The 10236-nt window shown below is 59.1% G+C and overlaps 1 protein-coding gene across 1 annotated transcript; it reads left to right on the top strand.

The window, feature by feature from the left end:
- Positions 1-2370: 2370 nt before the first annotated feature.
- On the top strand, positions 2371-9700 carry DUSP7 (dual specificity phosphatase 7). The gene is made up of 3 exons (XM_042979072.1): positions 2371-2940; positions 4424-4858; positions 7598-9700. Exons 1-3 carry the CDS (start codon positions 2424-2426, stop codon positions 7903-7905), a joined length of 1260 nt encoding a protein of 419 aa, XP_042835006.1. The 5' UTR covers positions 2371-2423; the 3' UTR covers positions 7906-9700.
- The last annotated feature ends 536 nt before the right edge of the window (positions 9701-10236 follow it).

Below are 10236 nucleotides of genomic sequence, written 5' to 3'. Positions count from 1 at the left end.
AGGACGCCCCCACCTCCTGGAGAGTTTCTCCATTTCCACACATCCTCACAGGTCTCTCCTCTAGCGTGTGCATGCCTCCTGGAAGAGTCCTGAGGGGGAGACAAGGGAGCCATCACAAGCTAATGGGAGGGGTGGCAGGGCCTCCTTTCCTCTGTCCAGGGAGGTTCTTTCTCCTCCATGGGGGGGACAGGGACTGTGGGGACACATTGGAGGTCCCCATTTCAGTTGTGCCCCCACTAGTGAGAGCAGTGACCAATTTTCTCCTTGGGCACTGCTGTACCTGAAGCTCCAGTAAGCCCTCAACAAGCCCGCTGAGGAATGATTCACCAGCCAGCAGGTCCCCTCCAGTGTGGGTCTGCTCAAGCTTCTTTCTCACTTGCTGCCTCCATCCCTGACAACCAACACCTGGACAGCCAGCCAAGGGCCCTACCGCAGAGAAGTACCCTCACAGCTGGACAGATCTGTGATGGGCTTGCTGGGCTCTTGCCAAACCAGCACTCTCCCATAATCTGGAAAACTGAGGCCCAGGGGTGAGAACTATCGTCAGTCACAACATATCATCAAGTGACAGGGCAGAGTCTGGATCTGGGCTTCTCAGACCCTGGAAGCTTTTCTACAGGTCCTAGGACTCCAAGGAAGTAGGTTCTCCCTGCAACCCACCTCCTCCCCCCGCCCCGACAACCCTGGGCAGAAGCCAGAGACACGATTCTCCTTTCACCTCTCTGGTCATGGAATCCCGGGTGGTAAGACCATCTCTGGCTGCAATGCTCTGGAGTTTCTGAGTGTGACTGTGGGAGAGACCCCTGCTCCTTTGAGACACAGCCCTGTGGCTCTGGAAACCCTTCAACCTCCACATGGAAGACTGGGGGAAGTGGGGACTGCTCCAGCGCCGCCCCTCTTCTTGCCTTCCTGTCAGAGGAAAGCTCAAATCCTCCGGGTTCCAGAAGCCCTCCCTTCGGCAAATCTCAAGCACCTCCGGCCCCGCCTCTGACCCCGACTCCCTCCAGCTAGGGGTAGGTAGAAGCTAGTGGCTGTTTGCCGACCAGACTCAGGCAGAGTAGGAGGGTTAAACCGCAAGGAAGTTAGGACACTCCGCCTGCAGAAAACGGATCGGGCGGACAGCAGGGCCTAGCCGATAACTCCCTCCCCGGGCAGATGACACTGGCTCGGTAGGAAAAGCGCGGCAGTCCCTGCGCACGCGCGCGGCTCGAGTGGAGCCGCTTTGTTCCAGCGCTACCTGCGGCTCCATTCACCTCCTCCGCCCCGCCCTCCTGCGAGCCGATACACGGCGCTCGCGGAGACTCCGCCCACTTCTCCGCACTGGGTGGAACTGGTGACGAGCCTCCGCCTCACTCCCCAACCACCTCCTTCGGTCTCGATTGGCCATCTGCGCGACGCACTCCCGCCTACCTCGAAAGTTGATTGGTACATTGGGAAGGAGGTTGGAGAGGGAGACCTGATGATAAAGGAGAGCTCCCCCTCCCACCCGCCCCTGTGAAAAAGTCACGTGGCGCTTCACTCGGCGCCTGTCACCTCCCCGCTTGTAAAGCTTTCTTAAAGGGCTCGCTCTTTCTTCCCAGGGCCGGTCCTTTCCAGGATTTCACCACTCTTGCCCGTGGAGTGTGGCACGGCCCTGGGTCCTCCTACTCCACCCGTCCCCTAGTTGCTGATTCCCCATCAGGCCTGCTGGGATGGGACCGCCTTTCAGGTCTCAGAGCCTGTGGCCATCATAGTGACTAGGCAGTTGCCTGAAACGGTGACCTCCTAAGCACAGTGCCTGGCGCGTAGTAGGCGTTCAATTTCCAGTTGTTGAATGAACTCGCTGAGAAAATGAATGAATGGGGTTGATAGAAGGAGGGGAGGTTGGCTCAGCGTGACAGCCCCCACCCCCCGCCCCATCTCTGGGGAGACTCTGCTTCAGTGAAAGTGGGGGAGGGGATGCTAGGCGCAGGAAGACCCTAGGGCAGCCCTTCAAGGTAGGACTCGGAAGACCTGGGTGCGCGGGCTTAGAGGGAAAGGTCTTGGCCGGGCAGTCCAGGCAAATCACAGCCGGTTCCGGGCTGAGGCAGGGAGAGGGCCCGGGCAGGCGCAGGTCTCAGGACTCACGGGGCAGCCAGCGCGCCCCCGTACTCCGTGAGGAGGGGCGGCGGAGGCGCTGCGCCTTTAAGCCCCGGCGCCGGCCCTGCAGCCCCGCCCCCCGGAGGACGCCTCGGCGCGCGGCCGCCAGAGCCGCGGTTTAATTGGGGCTGTCAGGCCGCGGGGCGCGCGGAGGGCCGGGCGGGACGGAGGCCGGGAGGCCGGGGCGGCGGGCGCGCAGCTCGGCGGGAGGCGGGCGCCCGGAGACGCGGCTGGGGCCCGCGCGGCCGGGGCGCCGTCCCAGGGCAGGGCTGCCCGGCCCCTGCCCCGGGCCGCCCGCGCTCCCCATGAAAAACCAGCTCCGCGGCCCCCCAGCGCGGGCGCACATGTCGGCCTCGGGGGCGTCGGCAGCTGGGGACACCGGGGCGGGGTCGGATCCCGGTGCGGGGTCCGGGTCCGGCGCTAGCACCGGCGCGGGAGCTGCGACGGGTGCGGGAGCCATGCCCTGCAAGAGCGCCGAGTGGCTGCAGGAGGAGCTGGAGGCGCGCGGCGGCGCGTCCCTGCTGCTGCTCGACTGCCGGCCGCATGAGCTCTTCGAGTCGTCGCACATCGAGACGGCCATCAACCTGGCCATCCCGGGCCTCATGCTGCGCCGCCTGCGCAAGGGCAACCTGCCCATCCGCTCCATCATCCCCAACCACGCCGACAAGGAGCGCTTCGCCACGCGCTGCAAGGCGGCCACCGTGCTGCTCTACGACGAGGCCACGGCCGAGTGGCAGCCAGAGCCCGGCGCTCCTGCCTCGGTGCTTGGCCTGCTCCTGCAAAAGCTTCGCGACGACGGCTGCCAGGCCTACTACCTCCAAGGTGAGGGCAGCACTGAGACCCCTGTCCAGGAATGGGGCTCTCCCGCGGCTCCCTGACGCCCCCGCCGGAGGCTACTTTCTCTCCTTGCGCTCCGCCTGCCCGGCCGGCGCCACGTCGCCCCCGGCCCGCATCCGCCGCTACCGGGAGCTCGGCCTCCGCAGTGAGCGTTTAGGCTAGCATGGGGTCGCCTCTGTGCCCCCTTCTCGGCACGATTCGAGTGGGCCGAACAAACTTTTCCTGGCCTGAGATTTCCTTTTTTTTTTTTTTTTTTTTTTTTTCTCCCCCTGTCGTTGGGGCCATGGCAGCGCCCAGATGAGCCCCTCAGAGGAGGGAGATGCCTCCTCCTGGGACCCGAAAAGCGACCGGGCACCCAGATCCACCTCCTCCAGTCTAGAATGCGTGTCCCTGGAAGACCTGGGTCAGGCTAGGGGAGTCTTTGGCAACATTATGCATGCCCTCAAGGTATAGGGACCGTTTGGGTTGGGGTACCCTGGGCATCTCAGCATTGGTCTCACTACTTGGAGACACAGCCTCTTGGGGCACTTGGGGCAGGCCTATAAGCAGTGTCCCTTTCCCTGGCTTTCTAGGACCCCTAAATCCCCAGCCTCCTGCCCTAGAGCTTGTGGAAGGGGGAGGCAGCTGGGGGGCGAGTGGCTGCAGCCGGTGTTTCCAATTAACATTCCAAAATGGCCTCTTGCTGGCAGCAGGCGGGCAGGCGGGGAGGGGAGGCCTGCAGCACCCTCGGGCGCAGGGCCCATGCCTAGTTGCAAGACGCTCCCCATTTCTTCTCTCTGTAAAGCCCCAGCAGCTCTCTCCCTCTGTGTTTCCAAGGCTGGGGGTCTTGTGTTTTAAGGGAGAGAGGGGGAGTTTGGGACCCTTTTTATGAACTTGCCACTGTGGGGGGAAAGGGGCAACCAACACTTTAACATTGCCCTTCCTAACTGTTGTGGTGAGGAGCAGGTACTGGACTCCCAGTCCGGAGGCCCAGGCCCTCTGTGCCTCTAACTGACCTAGACACAGCACCAGCCCCTGCAGTCTCATCTATAAGAAGGGCTTGCAAACCCACAGGTGCTAGCCCGAGATTGGGTTGTTGGCTCTCCTTTACCACTTAGCAGTTATTGAGCACCCATGGGTGCCAGGTATGCATGGGAGCTGTGGAAGATGAATGAGCTGGGGCCTGGCCTTAAGTGCCCTAAAGCTGGTGGTATGGCCAGGGCTGTGAAGCCTTATGGGTAAGGGAATGGAGCTCTGGCATGTTACTTCACCTCCTGGGGCCTCAGTTTCCCATTCTGTCCAGTGGGTCGTAGGATAGATCTAGAGAACACAGGAGAAGGTACATGTGTAACAAACTTTGCCTGGCCCACGTTGGCTGTTGGGTTATGGTGCTTGACATGGGCAGCTCTGGCCATCGTTGGTCTTGTGCAGCCCATTGGTCTAGTGGCATGGGCAGTCTCTCACCCAGGGCCTCTCACCCTGGCCACAGGTGGTTTCAACAAGTTCCAGACAGAGTATTCAGAGCATTGTGAGACCAACGTGGACAGCTCGTCCTCACCAAGTGGCTCACCACCCACCTCAGTGCTGGGCCTGGGGGGCCTGCGGATCAGCTCTGACTGCTCAGACGGAGAGTCAGACCGAGAGTTGCCCAGCAGTGCCACTGAGTCGGACGGCAGCCCTGTGCCATCCAGCCAACCAGCCTTCCCCGTCCAGATCCTGCCCTACCTCTACCTCGGCTGCGCCAAGGACTCCACTAACCTGGACGTGCTCGGCAAGTACGGCATCAAGTATATCCTCAACGTCACGCCTAACCTGCCCAATGCCTTTGAGCACGGTGGCGAGTTCACCTACAAGCAGATCCCCATCTCTGACCACTGGAGCCAGAACCTCTCCCAGTTCTTCCCTGAGGCCATCAGCTTCATTGGTAGGTGTCGCTGGGCTCTGGGCAGGGTGGATGGGCAGGTGCGTCGAGGTGTGTACGGGACTTGGGTGTCACCCGCGCCTGACTGGGTACCTCTGGGCCTGTCGAGGCCTGTGTGTGCCCTGCATGTGCCAACATATGCCCATGGTTGAACCCATGCCTGCTGTGAGTCACCGAGGCCCTTAGTCCCCTGAATCCTGGGCTCCCTGCAACTGTTGGCACCCCATGGACTTTACTGTCCAGCTTGTGTTTTTCTGGTTCTGCTGTTTGGGGCTCATCTAGCTGAAACATCACAGCTCTCAGACCTCCCACGAGTCTTGCTTGCTCTGCATCACGCCTCAGCACACATGTCTCTCCAGGAGGGGGCTGTCACGGTCCCTCTTTGGGCTTTGGGCTTTATTTTGTACCCGAGGGGCTGAAGGGTGGCCCTGAAGCCAGAGGCCTACCCCAAATAGGCAGCTTTTGGAATCTGGTGACCCAGAGTGACTTGGTGGGGCACCAGATGCTTCCGGCAACCTATGGGGCTTGCTTGGAGTGTAGGGGCCCTCCCCTAGAGCATTCTGCAATTCTGCTGTTTGGCTTAGAGCCCTCAGCCCCCTACATCCCCAGCTGACTCAAGCTCCACAAGTTGCCTTATCTTTGACCTCCCCATCCTGCTTCCTCCATGGCCAGCTGGAGGCTGTTAGACTACAGGCCATCTTCCCGGCCCTGGCTCTTCCCAGGGTGTGGGGAAGAGATATAAGATCAGGGTGTACGTAAACCCTTGGTTCTCTGAGCCTGGTGACCCCGTGTTTCTCCCCAGCCTCCAATGGTAGAGGGGAGGTGGCCTGGACAGTCCTCTCCTGCCGGCAGCCCTGTCCAGTGGAGGGCGTTTTGCTGTCAGCTGGGCTGGGCTAGCTTTAATAACAGGAAGTGGGAGGCTTCCCCGCCTCATCCGCTTACTGGGAACCAAAACTAGGTGCCTGGCTGGGAGGAAGGAAGGAAGCTGAGGCCTGGGGGAGGGGCTGTGACCTGGCGATGGGAGAGCTTCCCAGTTCTGCCCAGGAGAACGCTGCCGGTGGCGGCGGAGGAGAGGTGTGTGTATGCTGCCTGAGTATTCACTCTCCCTCACTGAGAAAGGGGAGGGGAAAAGGGGACCCCGGACAGACTCCAGGGGCTGAGCCTGGGTCATGGGTGTCTTTGTCCTTCTTGAAGGCCCCTCTGCATCTGGGGGTGTAGGGGTGGAGGGACACAAGTGAAGGAATAGAGGCCCAAGCATCCCCTAGGACTCAGTGGGACAGGATCAAGCCCCAGCCCCCACACTGTTCAGCCACACCCTGAGAGTGCTAAAAATAAAGCCAGCGGAAGCAGTTTCACTTTGGATCACCCAGGAGTGGGTTTGGGGGCCAGGCGTTCCCCATATCCTGGTGTGTCACCACTGGAAGCTCATCTCCACCACCCCTTTAGCCTGAAGTCTCAAGGTCAGACCACAGGACTCTGCACAAAGCCACAATATCTATCTCTTGCCCTGCTAGTCTTGCCCCTAGTCAGTCCCTGAATCTGGATTATGTACCTATTGCATACTTAGCCTTGGGTACCCTTATGGGGTGAGGAGGGGAAGCTCTGCCAGGCCAGAGGGAGTGAGCATCAGAAGCAGAACAGCTTGTGAACCTGCGTGTCATCTTGTGCGAGTGCACTGATTAAGCACCACCTTTGTGCCTGGCTCCCAGTGGTCTCAGAATCAGAGGTGGGGACCTTGAGGGCCCCAGAGAGCTGCCTCTTGTTAATCTACATCCTTGGCACAGAGAGAGTCAGCTACCCTAGGCCCAGGGGTGGAGGGATGACAGGACTGAGTTGTTCAGTGGCTTGACCAATATTTATTGAGCTCCTACTGTAGGTCAAGCGGAGGAGTCTGAGAGCGGCACCAGGGGAAGCTGGGTGGATTGGCGGAAGCTGGCTGGCTGTGGTGGGAGATGTTACTGATGCATGGGCCTGCTGGGGGAAGTCGAGTAAGTGAGGTGGGTGGGCTGCGCTTAAGCAAACCTCACTTGTGAAGCCTCAAGTGCAGCCTTCCTCCCGGGCCCTGGGAGGCTAAGCTTCCTCCCGGGCCCTGGGGCTGGGGCAGAGCTGAGTGTAGGGCCAGGCCCCGATTCCCTTTTGAGGGCTTCCTTCGGGCCTGTTTCCCAGGAGACTCTCAAGGGGTACCCATGGGAGCTGCACCAGGAGAGCAAGCTCAGCCCCCACCACCAGGTCACGGGCTGACGGCATGTGCTGTGCATTAGGAGGAGCCTCTGTGTGGCCTTGGGCTTGTCACTTTGTCTTTGTGTCTGCGTCCTCCTTTATAAAATGAACTTGCTAACCGTGGTGCAGATGGCCTGAGAGGACACGGGTGACACCCTCAGCACAGTCTGCGCACTCAGCTGTAGCAGCAGCGGGACTAGCCATGACCACAGCCGTCACTGGTGCTGGTGTTTGTGGAGCCCTCTCTTGGCTCAGGTCCTTACAAGAGCATTGAGAACAAGGGGGCCCATTTTATAGGTGAGGAAACCGAGGCACAGGGATGTCCAGTGACTTAAAGCTAACGCCATAGTCAGTCATGCTCTTGACCTCCATGCCAAGTTGCTGTCCTGCTCATGTGGGACTTCACCAGGTCCCTCAAGAGTCAGGCAGCACCAGCTAGTGGCCGTGCCACCCTCTGTGCCTCTGCTCCACCTCTGACTCCCTGGAGGAGGAGCCTCCCTGACCCATGCTTGTGTGTTTCAGACGAGGCCCGCTCCAAGAAGTGTGGTGTCCTGGTGCACTGCCTAGCAGGGATCAGCCGCTCGGTGACCGTCACCGTGGCTTACCTGATGCAGAAGATGAACCTGTCACTCAATGACGCCTACGACTTTGTCAAGAGGAAAAAGTCCAACATCTCGCCCAACTTCAACTTTATGGGGCAGCTGCTGGACTTCGAGCGGACGCTGGGGCTAAGCAGCCCATGCGACAACCACACCCCCAGCGAGCAGCTCTACTTCTCCACGCCGACCAACCACAACCTGTTCCCACTCAACACCCTTGAGTCCACGTGAGGCTGGGGCACAGGTGGGTGGGGCCGGCCCCTCCCGACCCCCCTTGGGCCAGGTGAGCTGCCCACTCCTGCTGTGTCCGGCCGGAACCCAGACATCATCGGACATGGCCTGTGCCCAGAGGCCCAGGCTGGTGGGTGGCTGAGCTTCCCTCGCTGCCCTGGGGAGGGCAGAAACCACAGCAAGGCCTCTCTCTGCAGGACTTTGTGGAGAGGCCCTGAGCTCTGAGACACATGGCCCTGGGAGTCCAGCAGGGCCTCATCCTTGTCCCAGGACACTCCATCAGCCAATGGCCCAGCCGGTTTGGCTATTTTTTAAAGACACATCCACGGACCTGAGTTTACTTTTTACTTTTGGCAGGTAAATCCAAGCTCCCTGGAGCACGGCGAGTGTTCAAGCTCTTCTTGATTTTTCTTTTTTAATGAAAAGTGTTATTTTCAGGCTACATACAACAGTGGATTGTATAAACCAGTATTTCATCCCTTCCTTGATCCTGAGAGAGAGAGAGAGAGAGAGAGAGAGAGAGAGAGAGAAATGTTCTCAGTTTTGTTTTTCTTCCTATTTCAAAAAGCAATTATTGGTTTTTGTTTTTGTTTTTAATGGAAAAGACAAACCCCGTGTTGATCTTGACCAAATGCGTTTTGCACATGTGTGAAGCCTCCGTTTCTGCAGCAGGTCCTTCTTGAAGGGGTGGCTTGCTGCTCTCTTAGTGTCAGACCCCCCCCACCCCCAGTCATGCACACCCCTCGGCCCAGCCCCCTTGGCACTGCACTTGCCCGTGATGACCTCTGCAAGGCGTAATAGGTGGGCTGCCCTGGGTGGCCTCTGCATTCTCTGCCCTCCAGCAGCCCCTGCAGACCCCCTGAGGCAGGAGATGGGAGGCCCTGCCGCTGCCCTGCTGGAGGTGGGGTCGTGGGGGACTGCCAAGCAGTAGCATTAGCCCTCTGGGCTCAGCCCGTAGGAGGGTCTGGGCCCCGGGCCCTTCCTATACGTACCCACTACTTCTGTCTCTCTCTCCCTGTTTGTTTGTGACTGAGAGTGGAGGCCCAGTGGCTGGCGGGGGAAGCTTCGGTGGTGGAGGCCCAGCCCTACCTCCTAGTTTCTGTCCCTCACTCTGGCTGTTGCTTTGGTCCAGCTCTACTCCCAGCCCCCTTGTCCCGTGGAAGCTTGCCCTGCACTCATCTTGCCCATGCCTTCTACTACCAGGAAACTCGCACCCGTTTCAATCCCAGGGCAGGGGCGGAAGGGGCGAGATGGACAAGTGAACGGGGTGTGGGGCTCTGTCCACGCCCCTCCTAGGATCCACAGAACAAAGCCACGGATTCCGTTATCCTCTCCAGTTTTGTTCCTTCTCCAGCCTCAATCCCTCCAGGTGTCAGGACTGCAGGGGCCCGGGGAGAGGTGAGTAGTCAGGCTGGGGTCCCTGAGCAAGCCAGCACTTGGCATGTGAGTGAGGCCATGGAAACTCTGCCCCACTGCATCTTACCTCACGGGGCGGTTTTCAGGGATTCTTTAAGGCAGCGGATTAAAATCTTGCCACAGTCGAGAAATTGACAAAAAGCTTCCATGCTGTACATGGTTCTTTCTCTTTTTTACTTTTAAAAAGAAAAACCCAGAAAGATGCATCAGATTTGTGTAAATGAGAGTATGCCAAGAGGGTGGCCAGTTTTGCTTTATGATCTTATGAAGGAAAATTTGTGACCCTACATATATATACACACACACATACATATATATATCCCGAACCAGCAACGGGACTTTGTTTATATTGCAAATAAATATTATTTTTTCTTTAAAACAAGTTGTGTTGTCCAATAAGGGCCTGGGCCCAGGCTGGGGGGTGGCAAGGAGAGTGGCTGTGATCTGCATCCCAGCACCTGCTCTGTGTGAAGTCCCCTAAGGCCCTCACTGGGAGGAGTGGCCAGGCCTTGGGGGAGGAGCGGAGGTGTGGCATTTGCCCAGCCTTCAGGCACTGCAGGCAGGGACCTCAGGGCTTTCTCTGGGATTTTGCTGATTGGTTGACAGAAGATGGAAGCTTGGACAGGTTTTGTAGACCAAGGTCACACAGCTGAACCTCTGCCCACCCTGAATTGCTCAGGGCTGTCCACTCGGGCATCACCCAGATTCGCGATACTCAGATTTGACTGGGCCCTAGGTCCCTGACCCTTCTCTTGCTGCTCTCGTGCATGGAATGGAGGCTATGCTAGTATTACCTTCTCATCCTCCTGACCCCCACCCCACAGTCCCTGGGAAGCCAGTGGGATGTAAAACCTGCCTGGTGATGGGTCAGCACTGCTTCGCTCCTCAGGAGCTGGGTAGCCTCAGTTTCCATCT

This window comes from Panthera tigris, chromosome A2 (assembly GCF_018350195.1).
Source record: "Panthera tigris isolate Pti1 chromosome A2, P.tigris_Pti1_mat1.1, whole genome shotgun sequence".
Lineage (NCBI taxonomy): Eukaryota > Metazoa > Chordata > Mammalia > Carnivora > Felidae > Panthera > Panthera tigris.
The sequence above is the reverse complement of the archived record's forward strand: the minus strand, read 5'-3'. Positions and strand labels throughout refer to the sequence as shown.

Excerpts from the sequence above, each read along its gene's own strand:
- DUSP7 (XM_042979072.1), top strand. The coding sequence starts at position 2,424 with ATGAAAAACCAGCTCCGCGGCCCCCCAGCGCGGGCGCACATGTCGGCC. Across the intron at positions 2,941-4,423 it reads CCAGGCCTACTACCTCCAAG|GTGGTTTCAACAAGTTCCAG; the intron begins GTGAGGGCAGCA and ends CCCTGGCCACAG. Across the intron at positions 4,859-7,597 it reads TGAGGCCATCAGCTTCATTG|ACGAGGCCCGCTCCAAGAAG; the intron begins GTAGGTGTCGCT and ends TGTGTGTTTCAG.